The sequence below is a fragment of the Mercenaria mercenaria genome, chromosome 8 (assembly GCF_021730395.1).
Source record: "Mercenaria mercenaria strain notata chromosome 8, MADL_Memer_1, whole genome shotgun sequence".
Lineage (NCBI taxonomy): Eukaryota > Metazoa > Mollusca > Bivalvia > Venerida > Veneridae > Mercenaria > Mercenaria mercenaria.
The window spans coordinates 39,643,492-39,670,944 of NC_069368.1; the positions used below are offsets into that span (position 1 = coordinate 39,643,492).

At 37.7% G+C, this 27,453-nt stretch overlaps 1 protein-coding gene across 7 annotated transcripts in view; it reads left to right on the top strand.

Moving 5' to 3' along the window:
• The window catches only part of LOC123566555 (putative uncharacterized protein DDB_G0271606), a 148,016-nt gene that overhangs the window by 68,225 nt on the left and 52,338 nt on the right, over nucleotides 1-27,453 (top strand). For 4 of the 7 annotated variants that reach the window (XM_045360769.2, XM_045360767.2, XM_045360771.2 and 1 more), the window contains exons 5-7: nucleotides 5,200-5,777; nucleotides 9,122-9,301; nucleotides 27,047-27,183. In XM_045360769.2, the coding sequence (XP_045216704.2) occupies nucleotides 5,200-5,777; nucleotides 9,122-9,301; nucleotides 27,047-27,183 (895 nt within the window). The remainder of the gene's footprint in view (nucleotides 1-5,199; nucleotides 5,778-9,121; nucleotides 9,302-27,046; nucleotides 27,184-27,453) is intronic. The other 3 variants (XM_045360770.2, XM_045360773.2, XM_045360772.2) reach the window with 3 other exon arrangements.

The following is a 27,453-nucleotide window of genomic DNA, read 5'->3' on the forward strand; positions in this document are numbered from 1 at the left end:
GGTGCAAAACGTACTCGCTGAGTACAAAGATGAAGAAATGTCATGTGGGTATTTGGTACTCGGTTGCTTGATAGATACTTTTGACGAATATTTTACTTGCCTGGACTACATTAATGTGGTCTCTAGTCGTTTAATAAAAAGTTGTTTAATGGATTTAATTTATGTACTGAAAACATTTCGGGAGGGATTCTGACCGGTCGTTTAATAAAAAAATCGCTTAAATGAGGTGGTCGCAAGTACGATGTCAACTGTATTCTATATTCCAAAAGATGAACAAGTGATGGGAACGATTTGTCAGTCTTAATTCGTCAATATCTTAATCACTTCCTTCCAGTGTAAACGAAAGTAGAATTAATGCATGTCGCTGATTAAGGGTATGATTAACTCGTACGAATAGGATTTTGAGTTGATTTGTTGATCATTTTATGAACGAATATTCGTTCGGAAGGTTGACCGAATATTCGAATACCAAAAATGCTATTCGTTGCCATCCCTGGTAAACACCCAGTCTGGCTAAAGTACATCTCCACTTACGCTAAGCTTAGGATCTGAAGACGTGCTATTGATAGCCTCGCTCTGACTACCCTTCCGCTAGCCAGTCAGAGCCTTGCTTACAACATTTTGAATGTGAAAGTAGAAGTTTAAAAAATCTTTATTTAGCCTGGGTTTTTCATATTTACAGTTCTTATGACGACCACATCGCGACTACGCCCTCATGTTTTGAGAGAAATCATATGTTGCGCACAGCTTGTACTGGCATAATATCTTAGTTCCTTTCGAAAACTGGCCAGATCCCATCATGGGTTCCAGAGTTACAGCCCCTTAAAGGGCCAAAAATTGCTATTTTGGCTTTTTCAGTCATACAGAGACTTCATTTATAGTTTGATTTGATACAAACTTGCAAATATCTTTAACAACAATAGATCTTGGATTCCATGATGAATCCAGCAGATCCAGTCATAGGTATTTCGGAGTTTCGGCCCCTGATTGAGCCCTGAAAGAGCCAAAATCTGTTAATTTTACGTTGTGAACATGATAGAAAAACTTGTGACATTTCACACACTTACAATTTAAGTCACAGTAATATATTGGTTCCTTTCAAAAACAGGCTAGATTCCGTCATGGGTTCTATAGTTTCTGCCACTGAATGGGGCAAAATTTTCTTTATTGGCCCTTGTAGCCATATAGAGGTTTCATTTAATCTTTGATTTTATACAAACTTGCACATCTTGATGATCTCTAGGCCAAGATCGAAACTTGGTCATGTGGGATCAGAAACTAGGTCACCAGGTCAGATCAAAGGAAAAGCTTGTTAACACCCTAGAGGCCACATTTATGACCCTGTCTTCATGAAACTTGGTCAGAATGTTCATCTTGGTGATTGCTTCGAAACTGGGTCATGTGGGGTCAAAAACTAGGTCACCCTCTCACTTGTTAACACACTGGAGGCCATATTTATGACCCTATCATCATAAAACTTGGTCAGAGTATTTTTCTTGATGATTCCTATGCCAAGTTCAAAACTGGGTCATATGGGATCAAAAACTAGGTCATCCAGTCAAATGAAAGAAAAAGCTTGTTTACACTCTTGAGGCCACATTTATGACCCTGTCGTCATGAAACTTGGTCAGAATGTTCATCTTGACTGCTAAGCCAGGTTCGAAACTGGGTCATGTGGGGTCAAAAACTAGGTCACTCGCTTAAATCAAAGGTGTTAACACTCTGGAGGCCATATCTTTGACACTATCTTCATGAAACTTGGTAAGAATGTTTATCTTGATGATTCCTTTGCCAAGTCCGAAACTGGGTCATGTGGGGTCACCACTCAAATCAAAGGAACAGCTTGTTAAAACTGTAGAGGCCACATTTATGACCGTGTCTTCATGAAACTTGGTCAGAATGTTCATCTTGATGATTCCAAGGCCAAGTTTAACAGGTGAGCGATATAGGGTCATCATGCCCCTTTTGTATTGTTTTAATGTCCATTATTAGCTCATCTGATTTTTTGAAAAGATGAGTTTTTGTCATCACTTGATTGGCTTCGGAGTCTGAGCTTCCCCAAAGCTAGCAGGAATGTTTCTTGATGTACCTGTTTGAGCTGTGAAACTCTGGAAAGTAAAATAGAGTCCTGATGCTGCTCTGTTAAGTAATATAGAGTCCTGATGCTCCTCTTGTAAGTAATATAGAGGCCTGATGCTCCTCTGGTAAGTAATATATAGTCCTGATGCTCCTCTGGTAAGTAATATAGAGTCCTGATGCTCCTCTGGTAAGTAATATAGAGTCCTGATGATCCTCTGGTAAGTAAAATAGAGTCCTGATGCTCCTCTGGTAAGTAATATAGTCCTGATGCTCCTCTGGTCAGTAATATAGAGTCCTGATGCTCCTCTGGTAAGTAATATAGAGTCCTGATGCTCCTCTGGTAAGTAATATAGAGTCCTGATGCTCCTCTGGTAAGTAATATAGAGTCCTGTTGCTCCTCTGGTAAGTAATATATAGTCCTGATGCTCCTCTGGTAAGTATTATAGAGTCCTGATGCTCCTCAGGTAAGTAATATAGAGACCTGATGCTCCTCTTGTTTTTCATACAGAATTTTTATGATATTCTTTAATCCATTCGCTGCCAAACACCCAGTTACGTTATTTACACTGTATTTGCCATGGAACTTTCTTGGAAATGACGTTAGTTATGACAGAATACTCACAGTATAGAGGCTTTATTGTTCACAGAAAGTATACAAAACCTATAATTTTTAGAAAGAAAAATAAAAAATTGTTACAGTTTAACAGATTTATTCTCAAAAAAATTTTGTTTTAGTTTGAAATACGCTGACTTAGATGTGAGACGGGTATACCCTTCATACATGTAGATAGCGAAGGGGCTAGATGGGGAAAAATCACCATAAACAGCTATAAATTTTTGAAGAATCTGCTTGGCTTGTAAATCTATATTTAGAAAACAAAGCAATATGAAGGATCTAGTTTCCTTTTCGTATCTTCGACGTTTAGAGGGAATATTGCAGTTGTTTTGTCTACTTTGCCCTGCAGTTGAATCGCCGTCCACCATTTTGAAATGTGGAAATTTACCGTTGGTCACTTAGGTCATTATGGGCTTTCCTTTGTAAAGTATTCTAAAAACAGAACAGCAAGCACTGATGGAAAACATTCTTTTAATATGATTGGTTGCTCTGGGATAAATTCATGTGACGTCGTTTGCATTGTTGAGAGGTTGGAATGTTTGGAAATCCCAAACCCATCTTGTTGGCAGGTACGCTGACATAGAAGTGGGGCGGGTATACCCATCTTGTAGGCAGTGAAAGGGTTAGTGTTTGATTTATTAACGTTTTCTTGTTTAGAATAGGTTAGCTATTCTACTCACGTTGGCGTTGGCCCCAAAGGGAGGCATATTAGTTTTCAACTGTCAGTCTGTTCGTTAGTTCGTTCGTTCGTCACAACGTTAACTTTTTGCATGAAGGCACTTTACTCGTGAACCACTGCACCCAGGACCTTCAGACTTCACATGCTGATAGTACTTATTGAGTACACGACCCCTACTGACTTTGGGGTCACCAGGTCAAAGGTCAAGGTCGCCAGGTCAAAGGTCAAGGCACAGCGGGGGCATTTGTCACCATTAGTGACAGCTAGGGATGGGAACGAATACTGAAATCAATATTCGAATATTCGGTTTGCCATATTCGAATATTCGGCATATTTTAATGGAATTTTTAAATCTTTATTAATTGATTGGCATATACACAATATATATTCCGCTGTTTAAAACGTGAATCATCGTACGTAATAAGGCCTAAAAATGTTTGTTTCAGGTAACCTGATCATACCTAGTTAGACACGCCGATCCTAGTGTTTTATTTCACGTCACTCTGTTAGTATAATCATGAACATATTTAACTAATTCAGATTTTAAAAAGAAACATTCAAATCGATTAAAATTTAGACCGTCGCAACGTTATCTTAAAATAGCAGGTCGTCCAATTCAAGCATGTGTCGCGCTGTTGTATTGCCACCGCCATTTTGAAAAATTTCAATCGGCGGGTAAAAAGCCGACAAACTTAACGAAGGCAGACTAAACCTCCTTCAGCATGATCATATATTATTTCTTGATTTTATTATAAACTACTTCAAAATTTATTTCAAATACGGCCGATTGCCCGGGCGCTGTGGATGCAAACCGTTTCAGTGCACGGTATGAAATAATAAACAAAATTTTGCAAAAAGATCGCCAATATCTACAAGTTTGGTATTGTTTTTGAAAAAAAAAATCTAAAATTTGTTACATAAAACAGGCGCCAATATAAAAGGAACAAAAGATAAAAAGATATCACATTTACGCCTGGTGCAAACTGTTAATCCGTAACGATGACCCCTTGCTGTCAATTATGCATTGTAATTTTCTTGTTAATTGGACCATTTTTGACTTTTTGACATGTGTCACATTTACACCTGTTGCAAACTGTTAATTCGTAACGGTAGCCCCTGCCAATTATGCATAGCCTTTTTCTTGTTAATTGGACATCTTTTGATATACGATAAACAAACATGACAGAACAAACGGTTTTATTCTGAAATATTCCAAATAAACTATACTTAATATACACTATTTACGAATATTCAAATTTGATTTTCATATTCGAATATTCGGCCGATTTTCGAATATTCGAATATCCGTTCCCATCCCTAGTGACAGCTCTTGTTCTTTTTCTAGGTCAGTTACCAACCTCACTGGGTCAAATGTCTTTTGGGCAAATTTTGCCCCTTTTTCGACTTAGAAAATTCTGGTAAAAGTTTTGTGTACAAGTTACTATCTGCAAAACAAAATTAATGCAGATATTAAATTGAAACTTCACATGACTGCGTCTTCGGGGTTATAAAACTAGTTGATTGCATCAAGTCCTATGACTTTGACATGCATTTTGGCCAGATCATGTCCCCTTTTGAGCTTAAAACTTCTGGTAAAAGTTTTGCATGCAAAACTAAGACTAACTATCTGCAGATACTGGATTGAAACTCTATAGATATTTAAATATTTAGGGTAATATTCCTGCTTCTGGGACAACGATTAAAATATTTGAGCACTGGCTGTCTTTTGGACAGCTCTTGTTTTATTTATTCATGTACCATCTGACTTTAATCATAGATCTATATTTCAATTGACCGATGCATTAGTAGTAAATTTCTACTTCAGAGCTTTGAAGAAACAAGCAGGGAATCAACAACCAGTAGATACACAACAACACCAACAGCAACAACCGTTTGATACACAACAACAACAACAACAACAGCAGCAGCAGCAACAACAACTAGTTGACACACAACAACAACAACAAGTTGACACACAACAACAACAACAACAAGTTGACACACAACAACAACAACTAGTTGACACACAACAACAACAACCGGTTGACATACAACAACAAATTGATACAAAACAACAAGAACAACTAGCTGACACACAACAAGCACAACCAGTTGATACACAACAAGCACAACCAGTTGATACCCAACAACAACAACCAATAGATACACAACAACAACGGCTTGATACTCAGCAGCAACAGGTAGATGTTCAGCAACAAGAGCAACCTCTAGTTGATACCCAACAAGCAGGTCAGAATGTGGAAACTGGTCATGGAGTTGTGCCTGCACCTGACCTTAACCAGGCTCATGCAGGTGTTGCACAAGAAACCAGTAATTTAAATGAAGACATGGATGGAAGAGCAGTAGATGTAGATAGACAGCTTGATGCTCAGCAGGGAGCAGGTATGTAACAGGAATATTCCAATTGAAATATTTCTTAAAAGGTCAAGTTGATATTCTCTGTTTCATATTATGGAATAATTTAAGAGTACCCATTGCATTGCACCATTATTGCTTAATGCCAAGGTTTTTGTCAAAATTACAAAAAGAATCGAAATTTGCATAAAAAAGTTTGACTGAAATTGGCAAAATGGCAAATAGTGACCTTTTAAGAGATCGTTCAGGCAAAAATTGGTGAATGTTTTTCATAATTGAGTGAGATCCTAAAGATTCTCAAGTGTTCTGTATGCTGAAAAATGTTTCAAAAGTTTTTTACTTGCTAAACTGAAATAGAGTTCTTTTACTGCTTCTGCCACCTTCATGTAACAACCATTTTTAGCCTGAAAATATGAAGAATAAGGAGTACTACTGAACTCTTCCTAATAAAATAATGTTTTAAAGTTGCATTCAGGTTTTATGCAAGCTTCTCAGTTTAATTACTGTCCTAATTGTCACCAAACTTTACATGAAGGTTGAACTTTGCAAGATATTTAAATTGATAGTTCAATGTCATGTTCCCTTAGGATCAAGGTCAGTTTGGTCAAGTATTGTGACAAGCTTCTCAGTTTCACTGTATCTTCTAAACTAGTAAACTAGTGCCCATTAAAAATCAAAGTCACTAAGGTGGTATTTGTAATACTGTTGGTGCAGAGTTTTATATCACACTTCTCAATTTCACTTACATCTAATAATGTTTCATATTACCAGTTTCCCCTCATATTCCCAGTTTTAAGTCATATCCTCATTTGTTCAACCCCTTCCGCATCCATTAATACCCGCCACACCACAGCAACCGACCAATTAGCTTTTTTTTTTTTTAATTTCCTCACAGTAATTTCTATCATATCATATTCTTTGTTAGATTCCCTTATCCCTACTCCACAAAACAGTATGTCATATGTTTTGTTAGTATCCCTCAGATGACACCCCTTTCCTCTCCCCACCTACTCACCTTCCTCCATACCATACCTCCCCCCTTCCCCAGCCTCCCCAGTAGTCCTCTCCCTACCTGCTCATCTTCCTCAATACCCTACCTCCCCACCCCTTCCCCAGCCTCCCCAGTACTCCTCTCCCCACCTGCTCACCTTCCTCCATACCCTACCTCCCCGCCCCTTCCCCAGCCTCCCCAGTACTCCTCTCCCCACCTGCTCACCTTCTTCAATACCCTACCTCCCCATCCCTTCCCCATCCTCCCCAATAGTCTCTCCCCACCTGCACACCTTCCTCCATACCCTACTTCCCCCCTTCCCAAGCCTCCTCCTCAGTACTCCTCTCCCCACCTGCTCACCTTCCTCAATACCCTACCTCCCCTCCCCTTCCCAAGCCTCCCCAGTACTCCTCCCCACCTGCTCACCTTCCTCCATACCCTACCTCCCCCCTTCCCCAGCCTCCCCAGTACTCCTCTCCCCACCTGCACACCTTCCTCCATACCCTACCTCCCAGCCCCATCCCCAGCCTCCCCAGTACTCCTCTCCCCACCTGCACACCTTCCTCCATACCCAACCTCCCCGCCCCTCCCCCAGCCTCCCCAGTACTCCCCTCCCCACCTGCTCACCTTCCTCCATACCCTACCTCCCCCCCCTTCCCCAGCCTTCCCAGTACTCCTCTCCCCACCTGCACACCTTCCTCCATACCCTACCTCCAAGCCCCATCCCCAGCCTCCCCAGTACTCCTCTCCCAACCTGCACACCTTCCTCCATACCCAACCTCCCCGCCCCTCCCCCAGCCTCCCCAGTACTCCTCTCCCCACCTGCTCACCTTCCTCCATACCCTACCTCCCCCCTTCCCCAGCCTCCCCAGTACTCCTCTCCCCACCTGCACACCTTCCTCCATACCCTACCTCCCAGCCCCATCCTCAGCCTCCCCAGTACTCCTCTCCCCACCTGCACACCTTCCTCCATGCCCAACCTCCCCGCCCCTCCCCCAGATCCCCAGTACTCCTCTCCCCACCTGCTCACCTTCCTCAATACCCTACCTCCCCACCCCTTCCCCATCCTCCCCAGTACTCCTCTCCCCACCTGCACACCTTCCTCCATACCCTACCTCCCCCCTTTCCCAGCCTCCCCAGTACTCCTCTCACCACCTGCTCACCTTCCTCCATACCCTATCTCCCCCATTCCCCAGCCTCCCCAGTACTCATGTCACACACAATTTTCTTGTTTTAATTTCTTACACTTATGTCTTGTATTGTCTTAATAAACATTTTCCAATGATAATGTGCACACCATTTCTGGAATAACACATATGTAGGTTTTAGTATAGTGGAACATATTTAAATTATGTTATTAACTAAAAGGAATAATTAATCAACATATACTTCGGTGTGTTAATTTTGTTTGCTTTTTGCTGTATTTCATACTAGTGTAGCTTTATTCTTTTCAGTTGCATTGTCTTCAGTTTGTGTGTTAGTTGTTTGTCTTTCTTAGAAATGTTAATAATGCCTAGACAGTCTGATCTGTACTTTGTCAGTTAACTAATCATCACTTAGTTTTCACTAGAGATTTGGTAATAATGATTTAGGACATGGAGTTGTCAAGCCGTGTTAAACTTATAGACATAAATTTTTAAGACAGCTTATACAGTAACGTAAATGCTTGCAGTGTTATTCTGTAGTTGATGACATAGTGAGTTGTCACACATTTATCTGATACTTACAGTATTATGTCTCCCACACCACTGTGTGGTGGGAGACATATTGATTTACTCCTGTCTGTTTGTGTGTCTGTCCGTCTGTCAGAAATCTTGTCCTCACTCTTAAGTCAAACATTTCTCATCCGATCTTCACCAAACTTAAAGTCCTTGGCCAAGTTCGATAACTGGCCATATCGGCCCAGGCACTTCGGAATTATGGCCCTTGAATTACCAATAGGCCGCTTACTCCACTTATCGGATAGGCCGCTTACTCCAACACTTGCTCCAAAACTATCAAAAGTATATTTTCTATGAGTAAACAGTATATAAAGACAGACTTACTATTCAGATGATTAGGCAGTTGTGGGAGACATGCGCTTTTCTCAAAAGCACCTGTAGTTGTAATAATAACCTCAGACAGCAAATGTTACACAGGCAGTAGGTCCAGATTGACTTTAGTAGCCATCCTTACTTAAAATGAAACTAAAGCTTTTGTATTCGTTCAGATTTTGCCAAGATATCTTACAGTCATACTGTGTGCCAGTTCACTTGCAGTTGCTTGTCTATTATTATTGTATACATTATTTTTGCCTAGTTTTCCCTTCTCAGTTCAAGCAATCCTTATTTAAATACTGCTTTATATTATTTCTCTATGTATAGCATGTATATATTTATAGCTAATTTGACAAAAACAGCAGCAGAGGGTCACGCAAAGGAAGCGCAAACAAACACCATGACAAAGACCACAGAAGCAACAAGCCAGAAACCTGGTATTAAGACTGATATTCCCCTTAATTCTCTGAATGTTGCAGTAACTGGGAACCTGACCAATACTAACACAGCCACTGTTCATCAAAGTATGTCCATCTCACCAGAACCATAGCACTAACTTCCTTTATAGGTTATTGGTATTCCTTAACCAGCCTTGTGTGTTTGATTGCCAGTTTATTTTTCTATGACATTACTTTATCCTTTACCTAACAATTAGAATGTTTCAGTTCATTGCTTGTTAGTTTTATGGTTTAGCTGATGAAACTGAGAATATTTGTTAATTCTTATATAATGTTTTTGCGAGTCAGACTCTCACTTTTTCTTGTCAATTTTATTCCATTTTAGAAGTAGTTTTGCCTATGCTGTCATAATCATGTAGGCTAAGTACCATTAGTTGCAGTTTTCATTACTTCAAGTTTTAACACCTTTGTTTTCCATTGCTTGCTAGTTTCCTTAGTCATAACTAATATAATGAATATGATTTCCTTTGCTCCCTTTTAAAATTACTCAGAAAACTGAGGTATCTCTTTCTAGCCTTTGGGTTTTAGATGATGACATTATTTGAATGTAAAGTTTAGGGAAACCATTACAACAGTTGTAAGATTGTTTAACAGAATAAGAAGATTTTATGCTTAAACAGTATCTTTGTAGACACTTCCAGATATCAGTTTAGTTAAAAGAACTCAGTAAAAAGTGTTCTTAGGTTCAGTTGTGGCGGAAAATACCTAGGTTTTTAGTGTAGATAGAAAAAAATCAATTTAAATATTAATAATTATGAAAAATGCCTTGTAAGCTTAGTGGTGGAATGCCCACTTTGAGTGCAGGAATTTTTTGGTCCCTGGCCGTGTCGTACCATGACTTAAAAAATGGTACTAGTAGCTTCCTCGCTTAGCACTCAGCATTTAAGAGAATAGTACTAGGACTGTATGAACACACACACGCACACACACACGCATGCACGCACACAATAATTTTGATGATTATTCCTGACATGGCAGAAAGCATTTAGGGGCTATATTGGAGTCTTGGATGACTGTCTGTCTGTTCACCCATTGTGTCTGTCTTCATATATCTTCTTAAACACTGGGAAGATTTTCATAAAACTAGCATGAATGGTAACCATATCAAAATGACATGCATAGTACATAACCAAGTCACTAGGTTCAAGATCATAGTCACACTAAGTCAAAGGTCAAATACATTAATGTCATGTCCTCTCCTTATTGTTTAAACTGCTTTGAAGATTATGATAAAAATAACATCAAGTGTTTCCTTACCAAGACAACATGCAGAGTGCACAACCCAAGTCACTAGGTTCAAAAGCTCGATTTCATGTCTGGTTCATGTCTTCTAACCTGCTGAAACTAGCATTAAGTATTTATTTATATAAATCCAAGTTATATACAAGGCACAGCCCAGTCAAGATTACACTGACTTAGAGGTGAAAAATCACATAGCTGAAATTTGTATGCATTCCTAATGTTCTATTCTTCTAGAATGAATGTCATGAATTTAACATTTATTGCTAAAACCTCATCCAGATGACATACAAAGTGCACAACTCTGGTCATTAGGTACAAGGTCAATGTCACACTTAAGAGGTCAGAGATTAAATAGCTTAAATTTGTCATTTTCTTATCTTCATAACCACTAAAACTAGCATCTGTTGTTAACCTTGTTAAGACGACATGCAGAGTGCACAACCCTGGTCATTAGGTCCAAGATCAAGGCCATGCATGAAGGTCAAGGTCATGATCACAATGTTTTACTTTGGTTGTATCAAAGTAGCGTCTGGGGGTATTTAATGACCTAGTTTTTACTTGTTCTGCCTTTTGATTTTTTGACATAACAGGAAGCATGCTGTTTTAATGGTTCATAATTTTTTTAGACAAGCAAACTAGAAGTTGACAGCAGTTTGAACAACACAATATTTATACGTGCAGGTTTTGACGTTAGTTAGATGCTGGTACTTGAAAAACTTTTTATAATTAAATTCAATGTTTACTATGTGTAACTGTTAGATAAAGGTAAATTTTATTTACTGTAATGATCATGAGCTTGCTGGTACCCATTTACAGCTGGGTAGACTGAGGCAGTCATGATAAAGTGCCTTGCCCGAGGACACACCGCAATGGGAGTAGCTAGGAATCGAACCCAGGGCCTTCACCTCTGTAGGAAAGCGTCTTAGCCCTCTCGACCAATGCGTCCAAAAATTGGTATTTTATCTGTCCGTACAGACCAGAAATTTGATAAGTTGTTCTGTGAATTGCATAAATATTCAGTTTTTCAAATGAATGTTAACACTTTAAAATGTGTGTGCACAGCTTTTATTGATTCCAATAAGCCTTAGATTGTCTGTATCTGTATAGGTAAGATATGCAATGCATGGTTAAGCAAGTAAATCGATTCAGTCTCCTTCAGCGTGTCACTTTAATATTTTAACTCAGTGAGCAGACACAATGAACATACACACAAGAATGTACATGTATATTTGGGTTTATTGATTAGTGTTAAGCTACATTTTCAGTAACTTTGAACAACCTTTAAATATCATCATATTTATCATCATTTTATATCTACACTGTACTGATGAAAATCGTTTGTTAAGATTGAAACGATGAAAAAATGTAACTTTATAAAAATTAAGTGTGTTTATCCGAACAAGATTCTTTTCTGATTATTTTAGTTTGATATCATCAGAAGTTTTTTTGAGGTTCTTCTTTTATGTCTCCCTGTGTTGAAGATAATGGGGCATATAGTGTTTGAACTGTCCATTCATCACATTACCTTGTGTACCAAACTCCTCATTAAATTCAAATGAAACCTTAGGCCAGAGTTTTTTTTATCTTTTGTTTTACGGGAGATTTTTGAAAAATGAGCAGGGGGAGGAGGGAATAAAAATAAAAATAAAAAGCTTGAAAGTGAGCATCTCGGAAAAAAATAAAAATAAAATAGAATTTTTCAAGATTTTTTTTATTTTGATGAACTTTCGTTTCAAGTTTTGTTTACTTGTGTTTGTGTCCAGCATTAAATATTGTGATGTATTGCTATGTTTTAAGACTATAAAAGCCATTTATACAGGATGAACATTGAATAAAATTTTGTCAAAATGTACATACCAGACAATTATTTTCATGCATGCTTGTGAATAAACTGCTTCAGGCACTGTAACTCACACTGGCAAGTCTTTAAAATTCAGAAAGCTTGTTTTACTTAATTTAAGTGGAAGACAAAAATTATTTTATCTGTTACAACAGCCACAGTAAATTTCAGTGACAACAAGTAGAGACTAAACACGTCTGGTATAAAGTGGCCTAGTAGTGTAGTTTGGTTTTGGTGGTTTGGTTTTGCTTAATGCATTCTTCTGGGGCTGTGTATAAACCCTGCTTTTTATATATCATTAAATAATTTACTGCTATTGGTATGCTTTCACAAACAATTTATATCATCTTGTAACAGCTAAACTTTACTATGATTTAATTGCTAGCTACTCAAAATATACTGGGTTTTCATTCACCAGAAATTAAAAGTTACATTATATAACTTTGAATAACAGTCACAGTGCAGAGGGCAAGACTTTTTTTTCAGTGATGAAAAACGAAAGATAATCTAGCAAAAAGTAAACTGAAAATTTACCTCATTTAACTCTGTAATTTGCACCTTTTTATATACACTTAGTTCAAGTACTGAAGTTGCATCACTTTTTGTCAAAATATTGTCTCCAATAAAAAGTATTCTTTATTATTCTTTATACACTTATGAATTCTATGAAGTTACAAAAGAAATGGACCATCTGTCTGAGATTTTGCCAACACTACCAGCTGGTTTATGCCAGACAGTCTCAAGCCTGTGTAAAGTGTGAGGGGTCACCATTGAAATAAAAATGTAAAAAAAATCTGCTGTAACAAACATTTATTTGTTCTGCAAACAATTAATGTTTTGAATAAAATTTAATGTCAAAGCACCTTTGATATTGTATTACCTTTCTATGGCAAACTTGTAAGTTGAATCTATTGAAAACAAAATGTGAGTAAGACAATCTTTAGACAATTTAATACTTTTAATACTGTCACTTTTATGAAAGGAGTATTATGTATAATAGTATTATTTCCCGAAAAATATATATTTTGAAAAGTTTTTAAAAAAATTTGGACACAATCATCGTCCATCCACCCGTATAGAAAGAGAGAAAAAACACGTTAAAGATTATCGGTAATTATTCAGTGATAAACTAAGTAATGTTGACCTTGTTTTCATGATCAATTTACACCCCCTCAAAGAGCTAAAAGAAGTGTGTCAGTATCTTGACATCTGAAGCGGAGATCAAAGCGGTATTTTTGCTCGAGATTGTCATGGCATTACGTCATGTTTTCGCGCCATGTTACACATCACTGTCTGATCGTACCGCATCGGTTCTTAAAATTACTGAGAAATAGAAATCAATAAAAAGTTTCTTCTTTAATTTGTTATCAAAAGCGAATGTGCTATATCCCGTATAAAAGGTAAATGTCTCAAACGATAGTTACTATAGTGGATATCCTACCTCTGTGACTTATTTGCCCTCAAGGAATTTACATTATTGTTTGACAAGGAAAAACTTTTAAATTGTTGGTCAAAAAATACATGTACAAAGATTCATTTAAAACTTATTAAAAACCGCAGTGACATCACATTGCTTTATTTTAAAATCGCATTTCTATTTACGTTCACGAGGTCACGTAACCTATTCTGCCGCACTAACAGAAATCGTTTTACTCCATGTATTGTAATTGCTGCCGCTTTTTCATTATTTAAGATTTTTTTATTCTGTTTTTTTGTACTTTCTGGTCAAAAGTCTGAATTTTAAGCCCATAGTATTCATTATTTATTTACTTTTAGAAAGAAATAAGTAACTAAGATCGCGCTGTTTGATTTTTTACAAATGATTATATGAAAATTCGACCGTTTTTATAGAATTTTGCCTACATTTCTGTCGATATCTTATTAAAATCATTATAGAATTCAAAAAGTATTATTTCTCAAGGGGTGTTGAAAACTTGAAGCGAAAATATTAAAAAATGAATGCACTACGCACGGTTTTTGTGTACGTGTCGATGTAAATTAGATGTTACGATAGGTCACACGTGCTTGTGGAATGGAAAATTACCGGCATGACGTTTTGATATTTTTACGATTAGCGGGTAAATTCCAGTCAATCCAGGTAGCGACTGAACCATCTCAAAGTTTGTTGACGTTTTGTAGATGTAATTTCTGAATTTTGGTAAAGTAAGGACGTAAAAAAAACACTCGCCCGATCGGTCGAGTACACAGCGAGGTCCACTCGTCCTACTTAACTCGCCAATGCGAGCGGGCGAGTGGAATTTTACACCCTGTTAATGCCGATAAATGTACCGCAAAACACGATATTTTGCACGCGTAAAACTCCCTTCCTGTGATATTACGTCCAGGTGAAAATACATTAATTTCATTTTCTTTGGGGCTGTAAACAACCGACCGGCGGAAAAAATAAAATAAAACTCGAGAAAATGAATTTTAATTTTATTCCATTTTTGCAATATTTAGGACCGGCGCTTCCGTAAAACGAAAAATAAAAAAACTCTGGCCTTATGTATGAATATTGGAATGGCATAATTACATCTGTACTTTGTGTGCTCAACTCATAGAATTTTCATCCAGTTCAAATGAAACTTGGTATTCTTTATCAATATGAAGTGAACTTTTGCTTGTTGTCATCACCATTATGTCTGTTTACTAATTTTTAGTTATGCCCATTTTTAGCTCATTTGATTTTTAGCTCACATGTCACAAAGTGACAAGGTGAGCTTTTGTGATTGTGCAGCGTCCGTTGTCCGTCTGTGCGTCCGTCCGTAAACTTTTACTTGTGACCATTCTAGAGGTCACATTTTTCATGGGATCTTTATGTAAGTTGGTCAGAATGTTCATCTTGATGATATCTAGGTCAAGTTTGAAACTGGGTCACGTGCGATCCAAAACTAGGTCAATAGGTCTAAAAATAGAAAAACCTTGTGACCTCTCTAGAGACCATACTTTTCAATGGATCTTCATGAAAGTTAGTCAGAATGTTCACCTTGATGATATCTAGATCAAGTTCAAAACTGGGTCACAAGCCTTCAAAAACTAGGTCAGTAGGTCAAATGATAAAAAAAACCTTGTGACCTCTCTAGAGGCCATATTTTCATGGGATCTGTATGAAAGTTGGTCTGAATGTTCATCTTGATGATATCTAGGTCAAGTACAAAACTGGGTCAACTGCGGTCAGAAACTATGTCAGTATGTCTAAAAATAGAAAAACCTTGTGACCTCTTTAGAGGCAATACTTTTGAATGGATCTTCATGAAAACTGGTCAGAATGTTCACCTTGATCATATCTAGATCAGATTTGAAACTGGGTCACGTGCCTTCAATAACTAGGTCAGTAGGTCAAATAATAAAAAAACCTTGTGACCTCTCTAGAGGCCATATTTTTTTTGTGGGATCTGTATGAAAGTTCATCTTAATGATATCTAAGTCAAGTTCGAAACTGGGTCAACTGCGGTCAACTGCGGTCAAAAACTAAGGTCAGTAGGTCTAAAAATAGAAAAACCTTTTGACCTCTCTAGAGGCCATATTTTTCAATGGATCTTCATGAAAATTGGTCAGAATGTTCATCTTGATGATATCTAGGTAAAGTTCGAAACTGGGTCATGTGCGGTCAAAAACTAGGTCAGTAGGTCTAAAAATAGAAAAACCTTGTGACCTCTAAAGTGGCCATATTTTTAGCTCACCTGTCACGAAGTGACAAGGTGAGCTTTTGTGATCGCGCAGCGTCCGTCGTCCATGCGTGCGTAAACTTTTCCTTGTGACATCTCTAGAGGTCACATTTTTCATGGGATCTTTATGAAAATGGGTCAGAATGTTCATCTTGGTAAATTCTAGGTCAAGTTCGAAACTGGGTCACGTGCGGCCAAAAAAGTAGGTCAGTAGGTCTAAAAATAGAAAAACCTTGTGACCTCTCTAGAGGCCATATATTTCATAAGATCTTCATAAAAATTGGTCAGAATGTTCACCTTGATGATATCTAGATCAAGTTCGAAACTGGGTCACGTGCCATCAAAAACTAGGTCAGTAGGTCTAAAAATAGAAAAACATTGTGACCTCTCTAGAGGCCATACATTTCACAAGATCTTCATGAAAATTGGTCAGAACGTTCACCTTGATGATATCTAGGTCAAGTTCGAAACTGGGTCACGTGCCATCAAAAACTAGGTCAGTAGGTCTAAAAATAGAAAAACATTGTGACCTCTCTAGAGGCCATACATTTCACAAGATCTTCATGAAAATTGGTCAGAACGTTCACCTTGATGATATCTAGGTCAAGTTCGAATCTGGGTCACGTGTCCTCAAAAACTAGGTCAGTAGGTCAAATAATAGAAAAACCTTGTGACCTCTCTAAAGGCCATATTTTTCATGGGATCTGTATGAAAGTTGGTCTGAATGTTCATCTTGATGATATCTAGGTCAAGTTTGAAACTGGGTCACGTGCCTTCAAAAACTAGGTCAGTAGGTCTAAAAATAGAAAAACCTTATGACCTCTCTAGAGGCCATATATTTCATGAGATCTTAATAAAATTGGTCAGAATGTTCACCTTGATGATATCTAGGTCAGGTTCGAAAATGGGTCACTTGCCATCAAAAACTAGGTCAGTAGGTCAAATAATAGAAAAACCTTGTGACCTCTCTAGAGGCCATATTTTTCATTGGATCTGTATGAAAGTTGGTCTGAATGTTCATCTTGATGATAACTTGGTCAGGTTTGAAAGTGGGTCACGTGCCTTCAAAAACTAGGTCAGTAGGTCAAATAATAGAAAAACCTTGTGACCTCTCTAAAGGCCATATTTTTCATGGGATCTGTATGAAAGTTGGTCTGAATGTTTATCTTGATGATATATAGGTCAAATTTGAAACTGGGTCAACTGCGATCAAAAACGGTCAGTAGGTCTTGAAATAGAAAAACCTTGTGACCTCTCTAGAGGCCATACCCTTGAATGGATCTTCATGAAAATTGGTCAGAATGTTCACCTTCATGATATCTAGGTCAAGTTTGAAAATGGGTCACGTGCCCTAAAAAACTAGGTCAGTAGGTCAAATAATAAAAAAACCTTGTGACCTCACTAGAGGCCATACTTTTCATGGGATCTGTATGAAAGTTGGCCATATTTTTTCATGAGATATTCATGAAAATTAGTGAGAATGTTCAGCTTGATGATATCTAGGTAAAATTCAAAACAGGGTCACGTACCTTTGAAAACTAGGTCAATAGGTCAAATAATAGAAAACCCTTGTGACCTCTAGAGACCATATTTTTCAATGGATCTTCATGAAAATTGGTCAGAATTTTTATCTTTGATAATATCTAGGTCAAGTTCAAAACTGGGTCACATGAGCTCAAAAACTAGGTCACTATGTCAAATAATAGAAAAAATGACATACTCAGAACTGGATCATGTGGGAAGAGGTGAGCGATTCAGGACCATCATGGTCCTCTTGTTTATGAGATCTTCATGAAAATTGGTGAGAATGTTTACCTTGATGATATCTAGGTCAGGTTCAAAACTGGGTCACGTGCCTTCAAAAAATAGGTCATTAGGTCAAAAATAGAAAAACCTTGTGACCTCTCTAGATGCCATATTTTTCAATGGATCTTCATGAAAATTGGTCAGAATTTTTATCTTGATGATATCTAGGTCAAGTTCAAAACTAGGTCACATGAGCTCAAAAACTAGGTCACAATGTCAAATAATAGAAAAAAACGATGTCATACTCAGTTCAAAACTGGGTCATGTGGGGACAGGTGAGCGATTCAGGACCATCATGGTCCTCTTGTTTGAAAAAAAAATGATGAGTGTTTTCATCACTTGATCGGCGTTGTCGTTGCCTGGTTAAGTTTTATGTTTAGGTCAGCTTTTCTCCTAAGCTGTCTAAGCAATTGCTTTAAAATTTGGAGCAATTATTTACCATTAAAAGCTGACTCTGCACAGCAAGTACCGTAACTGTACATTGCTTTTTGCAAGAATTATGGCCCCTTTTGGACTTAGAAAATCAGATTTTTTGGTCAAATTTGGTATTTAGGTCAGCTGTAAGTTATTGCTTTAAAACTTGCAACACATATTCACCATCAGAAGTTGACTCTGTACAACAAGAGACATAACTCCATCATGCTTTTTGCAAGAATTATGGCCCCTTTTGGACTTAGAAAATATCATTAAAACACACTGGTAGGACAATATTTCTATTATACAGAGACAAATAAATCAGATGAGCGTCTGCACCAGCAAGGCGGTTTTCTTGTTTTAACTTTTACTACTACATCTGTTAATTGTGTACTCAACTCCTACAGTTTCCATCAAATTCAAATTAACCTTAGTATATGTCATCAGCTTTGTTTTGTTCACAGTAGATTATCTCCTGAGGCTATTCAACTTTTGCATAATTATGTCCCTTTTCTTCTCAAAACACTAGATAATCAGAGTCAAGACTGTTGAACAGCACTTCGGGTGTAGTTTGCCCCGCTTGGCGGAGCTCTTGTTGTACTTAGAAAATCAGTAAAGTTGTTTTTGTTTAATTTTTTTTTCTTGAATACTTTCTATAGCTTTAAGTAGGAAGGCCAATAACTATAACTCTTTTATTATATACTGTGAAATCATTAAATTTCGTGGGCATGAAATTTCGTGGTTTTGGTCAAAACGGCATTTTCGTGGGGATATGAATTTGTGGATTTCAACTTTTGAACATAAAAAGGAATGGGAATTTTACTTGTATGGGATTAAATTTCATGGATTGACTCAACCACGAAATCCACGAAAATTAGTCCCCCACAAATATTAATGATTTCACAGTATTGTCCAGCACTTGTAGACGAGCGATGGCACCCACAGGCAGTGCTCTTGTCAAGATTTTATGCAAACAGATCATGTTTCAACAATGATGAAAATAATAGCTATATAAATCTTAGATAGTTCGTGCAAAAAAGATTTGTTTCGGGCAAACTTTGGTATTGAAGGACAATCGTCTAAGAAACAAAGATGTGCAATAAAACGCATAGTTAGCCAGTATTGAAAATAGTTATCTACCCTTGAAATTAGCATTTGCGACAATTTGTCCTCCAGTGTCCAAAGTTTGAAGAAATTCTATTATTGGGAAAAATTTCGCCCGTCTCATATACAGAGACTCTAGTGTACACCTTTTAGAATTAGTTTAAGTTATAATTTCATGTTCTTTTTGAAAGTTTGGCATTTATGTTTGAAAGAAGTTTTCAAATAATGTCATTTTGTTAATGTTTTTAACTCACTTGAGCCAGAGGCTCAGGGTGAGCTATTGTGATCGCTCACCGTCCGTCATCGTCCGTCCACACTTTCCTTTAAACAACATCTCCTCCTAAACCATCAGGCCAATTTTGATGAAACTTCACAGAGATGTTCCTTGGATGGTCTTCTTTTAAAATTTTTTCAAAGAATTGAATTTCATTTAGAACTCTGGTTGCCATGGCAACCGAAAGGAAAATCTTTAAAAATCTTCTTGTCCAAAACCACAGGTCATAGGGCTTTTATATTTGGTATGTAGCATCATCTAGTGGTCCTCTACTAAGGTTGTTCAAATTATTCCCCTAGGGTCAAATATGGCCCCGCCCTGGGGGTCACATAGTTTACATAGACTTATATAGGGAAAACTTTGAAAATCCTCTTGTTCAAAACCACAAGGCATAGAGTCTCAATATTTGGCATGTGACATCATCTAATGGTCCTCTTTAAAGAATGTTCAAATTATGCCCCTGGGGTGAAAAGAGGCCCCATCCTGGGGGTCACAAGTTTTACATAGACTTAAATAGGAAAAAACCATGAAGGTTGCAATTGGTGGAAATAAGTGGAATTTAGTAGTAAAAAAAATTTCCACCATAATGGTGGCGTAATGGTGTAAAACTGTCTAAATACTCCACTAATTGCCACCTAAAGGTGTACGCAAGTGAAAAAAAAGGTGGCATTTAGTGGAAAACAGATTTGCCACTGTCCTGTTCATTTTTTCACCATTTTGGTGGCATTTTAGGTGGCATTTTGGTGGAAAATTGTCTAAATACTCCACCATTGAAAAGGGTGGCATTATAGTGGCAAATCTAGGGATGGGTCTAAGCCTCAGCATCCTAAATTTATATTGCTTTGCCAATGTTGTTTATACGAAAATACATGCTTTTTTCTTTCCACACAAAATGTATTGTGAATCTAAATATTAGTTAGTTTACATTACATGTCCAAAACCTTATGATTACATTTAAGCCAGGCTGGTTAATAATATATAACAGTCTGACTTGGGATTTATGTTTTAATCTTTCTTTCAAACCCCAGTTCAACATTTACACTATCAAGGAATGTAGAGGAAAGATGGACAAATTGCATGATTAGCATAAATGCATGGAAAAACTGCATGTTTTCTTTCAAATGGCATGATAATTTATGTTACTCCATTGTTGTCCACATGTTATAATTTATCCACAAAAAAACACAACAAAAAACCGAGAGAGATTATTATACCCCCACAAAACGAAGTGAGGTATATAGGAGTGAGCTTGGCGGTCGGTTGGTCGGTCCGTTGGTTTTCATGGTTTCAGGATGATAACTCTTGAAAGGCTTGACTGATTTAAATAATTTTTGGTACAAAGGTGCAACATCAGAAAATACAGGTCAAGTTTGAATTTGGGGTCAGTAGGTCAAAGGTCAAGGTCACAGTGACCCTGAACAGTAAAACGGTTTCCGGATGATATCTCATGAAAGGCTTGACCGATTTAAATAATTTTTGGTACACAGGTGTAACATCATAAAATACAGGTCAAGTTCGACTTTGAGGTCTGTAGGTCAAAGGTCAAGGCCACAGTGACTCGGAACAGTTAAATGGTTTCTGGATGATAACTTGAGAACGCTTGGGTCTAGTATCATAAATTTTAGTACACAGATGTAACATAATGAAATACAGGTCAAGTTCTACTTTGAGGTCAGTAGGTCAAAGGTCAAGGTCACTGACTCTGAACAGTTAAACGGTTTCGGGATGATAACTTGAGAACGCTTGGGTCTAGGATCATAAATATTGGTACACAAGTGTAACATGATTGAATACAGGTCACTGAGGCTAGTAGGTCAAAGGTCAAGGTCACACTAATACGAAACAGTTAAACAATTTCCGGATGATAACTTGAAAAAGCTTGGGCCTAGGATCATGAAAATTGATAGGGAGGTTGGTTAGGACCAGCAGATGACCCCTACTGATTTTGAGGTCAGTAGGTCAAAGGTCAAGGTCACAGTGACCTGGAACATTTAAACTGTTTTCGGACAATAACTTCAGAATGCTTGGGACTAGGATCACAAAACTTAATAGGGAGGTTGGTCATGACCAGCAGATGACCTGTAATGATTTTGAGTTCCAAAGGTCAAAGGTCAGAGTGACCTGGAACATTTAAATCTTTTTCGGACAATAACTTGAGAACGCTTATGCCAAGGATCTTGAAACTTCATAGGGAGGTTGATCATGACCAGCAGATGACCTCTATTGATTTTGAGGTCAGTAGGTCAGAGGTCAAGTAAGTTCAGCTTTGACATTGGCTTAGTTCTGTGACAAGGCCATATTGTGGGGGTATAATTCGTCACTCTTGTGACAACTCTAGTTTCAGCTGTTCAGACCCTTTGTAAATTAGTAAATGAGTGAGACAGTTGGATGCTCTCTCCAGCTCAAACAGAGCTTAATTTTTGCATAAAAGACCCATCTGTTCTCTGTAGTTCACCTGAGTTTTGCTCAGGTGAGATTTTATGATCACTTTTTGGCTGGCATTGTTTGTTGTCCATCTGTCTTTTAGTGTGAACTTTTTACTTAAAACATCTTCAGCTCTGAAACTACTTGTCAGAATTACATCAAACTTTGTCTGTTGCATACTTGTATAAAACAAGGGTCTGCCAGAGCTAAAAGATAGAACAACCTTTAAAAAAAACTATTTGTCATGAAACATTGGTTGGATCTTTACCAAACTTAGAAAAAAACTTTACAGAACTTTTTTTATGAGCATCTTGATAGATTTTCACCAATCTTGGTCAGCAGCAACCTTACATGGACCTGTCTCAATTTTCTTCAGAAGATTCCACTTTGTTGCAGTTAATTGGCATAAAAGCTAAAAATTGAAAAAACAAACTTAAAAACAACTTCTCTTTAATCAAAAAACAGACTTTCAACAATGTTTAACAGTTTCTTCATTATACCCCCACAAAATGAAGTTTGGGGGTGTATATCTGAGTGAGCTTGTCGGTCTGTCGGTTGGTTTTCATGGTTTCCAGACAATAACTCATGAAAGGCTTGACCGATTTAAATAATTTTTGGTACACAGCTGTAACATCAGAAAATATAGGTCAAGTTCGACTTTGAGGTCAAAAGGTCAAAGGTCAAGGTCACAGTGACCCTAAACAGTTAAATGGTTTTCGGATGATAACTCGAGAACGATTGGGCCTAGGATCATAAATTTTGATACACAGGTGTAACATCATGAAATACAGGTCAAGTTCTACTTTGAGGTCAGTAGGTCAACGGTCAAGGTCACAGTGACCCGGAACAGTTGAACGGTTTCCGGATGATAACTTGAGAACGCTTGGGCCTAGGATCATAAATTTTTGTACACAGGTGTAATATGATAAAATACAGGTCAAGTTAGACTTTGAGGTTAGTAGGTCAAAGGTCAAGGTCACAATAATACGAAACAGTTAAACGGTTTCCGGATGATAACTTGAGAATGCTTAGGCATAGGATCATGAAAATTGATAGGGAGATTGGTCATGAGCAGCAGATGACCCCTACCGATTTTGAGGTCAGTAGGTCACAGGTCAAGGTCACAGTGACACAAAACAGTTAAACGGTTTCCGGATGTTAACTTGAGAACGCTTGGGCATAGGATCATGAAAATTGATAGGGAGATTGGTCATGACCAGCAGATGACCCCTACTGATTTTGAGGTCAGTAGGTCACAGGTCAAGGTCACAGTGACACGAAACAGTTAAACGGTTTCCAGATGATAACGTTAGAACTCTTGGGTGAAGGATCATGAAAATTGATAGGGAGGTTGGTCATGACGATAGGGAGGTTGGTCATGACCAGCAGATGGCCCCTACTGATTTTGAGGTCAGTAGGTCACAGGTCAAGATCACAGTGACCCGGAACATTTGAACAGTTTTCAGACAATAACTTCAGAACGCTTGGGCCTAGGATCATGAAACTTAATAGGGAGGTTGCTCATGACAGCAGATGACCCAAATCGATTTTGAGTTCAAAAGGTCAGAGTGACCCTGAACATTTAAACCTTTTCCTGACAATAACTTGAGAACGCTTGGGCCGAGGATCATGAAACTTCATAGGGAGGTTGATCATGACAGCAGATGACCCCTATTAATTTGGGGGTCAGTAGGTCAAAGGTCAAGCAAGTTTTACATTGGCTTAGTTCTGTGACAAGGCCATATTGTGGGGGTATAATTCGTCACTCCTGTGACAACTCTAGTTTTGCCAAATTTTATGTTTGTTTTCATCTTTTTGCATTCAGATGCCTTTGTTATTGTTTTGATGCTCAGCTGTTTACATGTCTTTACAATCTTCAAGCCAGTTAACCTTATATATTAACTAGTCCCATTGCTGATGGCATTACTGGCCTGCACTACAACTGATATTTTATGATGTATAGTTCCTCTGTGAACTGTCAAGGTTAATTCAAACATTTTCAGTTTTAAAAGATGGAATATGAATTTTTACAGGTAATTGAAACTATTTTCTTATTCATGTGAGAAAGCCATCCAGCTGGCTAACAGTCCACTCATGATGAAATAATGCGCAGACAAGCACCTGGTGTCTTCCTTCACCATCAATGCTGGAAAGTCACCATATGACCTATATTGTGTCCTTGCAACATTTAAAAAAATCTGAAAATAGGACTTCTAATGAAATTCGCAGAAAATATACTAGCTGATACACTTAACAGTTTACATGCTACTGTGCCAGATTACAGTCAGATTTATTAATTCTTTAATATCTTTTAATCTGGCTGTCTGGATTACTTAAAACTATAGCAGTCATGTGCTTGGCTTGAAATAATTTCACACAATCTCTCTTTAGCAGGTGACCCGCTATCAAATTAGTTAAATCTTAACCGTAGCCCACAAAGAAACATTTTTATATGCCCAAAGGGACGTATTATGTTATTCCCCCGGTATCCGTCCATCTGTCCGTCTGTTAGCAATTTCGTGTCTGCTCTGTAACTCTTGAACCCCTTGAAGGAATTCAAAGAAACTTGACACAAATGTTCCCCACATTGGGACGATGTGTAGAGCGCATGTTCTAGATGGCTCGCTTCAAGGTCAAGGTCACACTTAGGGGTCAATAGTCATATATGACCTGGAGTCTCTTAAAACAGTCTCACTTAACAGGATGACGCTGGTTTCATATATTTTTCCAGTTAAAGTACATGAATATCGGATACTTATATATAGGCCTCTTTTAAGGTAGTAGTGGAAAATGATTAAATACTATTTCTTTAATTGCATATTGATAAAATATAAATTTCAAATAATTTGCATCATTCGTATGATGGTGATAAAACAAATTTAAGCTCATGATCTGGCGAGAAAATAAAGGGGAGCAGTAAAATATAAATGTTCCATTTGAACTATTTACACACTGAGGTTTATGATATTTATATCTTTGTGTACTAATTGTTCATTGACATTTATTCGATTATTGATTGCATCTTTAATCTGTGTTTACCTCGGCGTTTCCTGTTAAATACCACCATATTTTTGTTTCACCAGGAATAATGTTAATTTATGCACCGACTCTGAATTCTTCAGCGACTTTATACGCTGGTTTTCCCTAATCGAGCAATTCAAGTGCCTTAAAACGCTGTTCTAATGTCAAAACAGTTCTTTTTAGCTCACCTGTCACATAGTGACAGGGTGAGCTTTTGTGATCGCCCGTCGTCCGTCTGTCGTCCGTCCGTCGTCCGTCCACAATTTCTTGTCTGCACTATAGAGGTTTCATTTATGATTTTATTTTAACCAAACTTGCACACAACTTGTATCACCATAAGATCTCGGTTCCTTTCTTGAACTGGCCAGATCCCATTATGGGTTCCAGAGTTATGGCCCCTGAAAGGGCCAAAATTAGCTATTTTGACCTTGTCTGCACAATAGCAACTTTATTTATGATTTGATTTTTACCAAACTTGCACACAACTTATATCACCATAAGATCTTGGTTCATTTCTTGAACTGGCCAGATTCCTTTAAGTGTTCCAGAGTTATGGCCCCTGAAAGGGCCAAAATTAGCTATTTTGACCTTGTCTGCACAGTAGCAGCTTTATTTATGATTTGATTTTTACCAAACTGGCACACAACTTGTATCAATATAAGATCTTGGTTCCTTTCTTGAACTGGCCAGATTTCTTCATGGGTTCCAGAGTTATGGCCCCTTAAAGGTCCAAAAATTGGCTATTTTGGCTTTTGCAGCCATATAGAGACTTCATTTATGGTTTTATTTGATACAAACTTCCAAAATAACTTCAACAACAATAACTCTTGGATTCCATGACAAATCAGATCCAAGCGTAGGTTCAGAGTTATTTTATATCTGATTACCTCCCCTGATTGTAATCAAAATGAATTTATATCAGTAAGTACTTATAGTACTTATTTGAAATTTCATTATTGTCATTAGTTGGACTGAGCCAATCAGGGTAGATAACTAAGGACTGATTTTATGTCAAATTACCTCCCTTTATTTCAAATTAAAATGGGTATATCTCTGTAACTAATGAAGATACTGATCTGAAATTTCATTTATGTCAACAGATTTATTTGGCAGATCCTTCTTTTCTTCACTTACAATAAAAAATTTTTTAATTACTTCCCTTTTACGTTACTATAAATAGCTTTTTTAAATTTTTATTATTGGCCGTAGGGAAAAACCGAGACCACTTTTCTGTGGTACAACATTGATGGTACCTCCAATTTGTAGGTGTATTTTGACATATCTGTACCTTGTAAGAATTTTTTTTCTTTTTGGTTAAATTTCTTCCCTTTGTTGTTACTGTCCTTTGGACTTAGATATTTTTTCTGAGGACCTTCTTGTCCTCAAGTGCAATGATAACAGGTGAGTGATATAGGGCCATCATCGCCCTCTTGTTTATGTTTTTCATCAGCCATTTTTTGTAAACAAATAAGTTCTCGTCTCAAACAACTTCACGCGAGATAAAGAACGGTAACTCTATCGTGTAAAATCTTGCGAGGGAGCGTCTCAAAGTCGCTGAAAATGGTCTAAATATCGATTTGGGAGCCTGATTTCACAGTCCCTTGTCGCATAAGGCAGGGGGTTGCTTATTTCAGACTCTTTTAATAGTAAATTGCGTCCGGAGCATAAAATAGGGTTGTATATGACGGAGTCGCTAAATTCAGGGGGTCGTTAAGGCAGTCTCGACTGTATTTCAAAGAAATTTGGCACAAATGTTCACCACATTGAGACGATGTACATAGCGCATGTTCTAGATGGCTAGCTACAAGGTCAAGGTCACCCTTAGGGGTCAAAGGTCATATCTTCGGGCGTATATTGCTCTGCATTGCAGTGCTCTTGTTGATCTATGAAACTTGTGTGAGCGATCTAGGACCATTATGGCCCTCTTGTTGTATGGAAATACTTTAAATTAAATTTCCTTTCACAAGTATCATGCCTTTTGAAATGAGGGATAAAAATGTATTTCTGGTTTTGATTAGATCGGGATGTTAACACTCCAGTAGATGGCAATGATGATGATGATGACGATGATGGTGCACTTGATGATTATAAGGATGAGGACGATGCTGATGATCTAACTGATGTTGACACCTTACGTGTCAATCATGATAATGAGGTAATATATCATGTAACCTGAATGTAGAGCCTCTTTTCAAGCAGCTTGCTGAGGGTTAGATTAGTATCTGTTAACTAAATTATTACCTGTTTCTAGTTAATTAGCTCAACTAAGCACAGAGTGCTTCGGTTGAACTATTGTCGTCACCATCCATCCATCCACAGTTCTGTTCAGTCAACATTTCATCAGAAACCATTTAGAGATAGTTAATAAATCCTGGCCTAGACGTTTCTTGGATGGTCCTTAGCATTATCCCTGTTCAAAAAATCA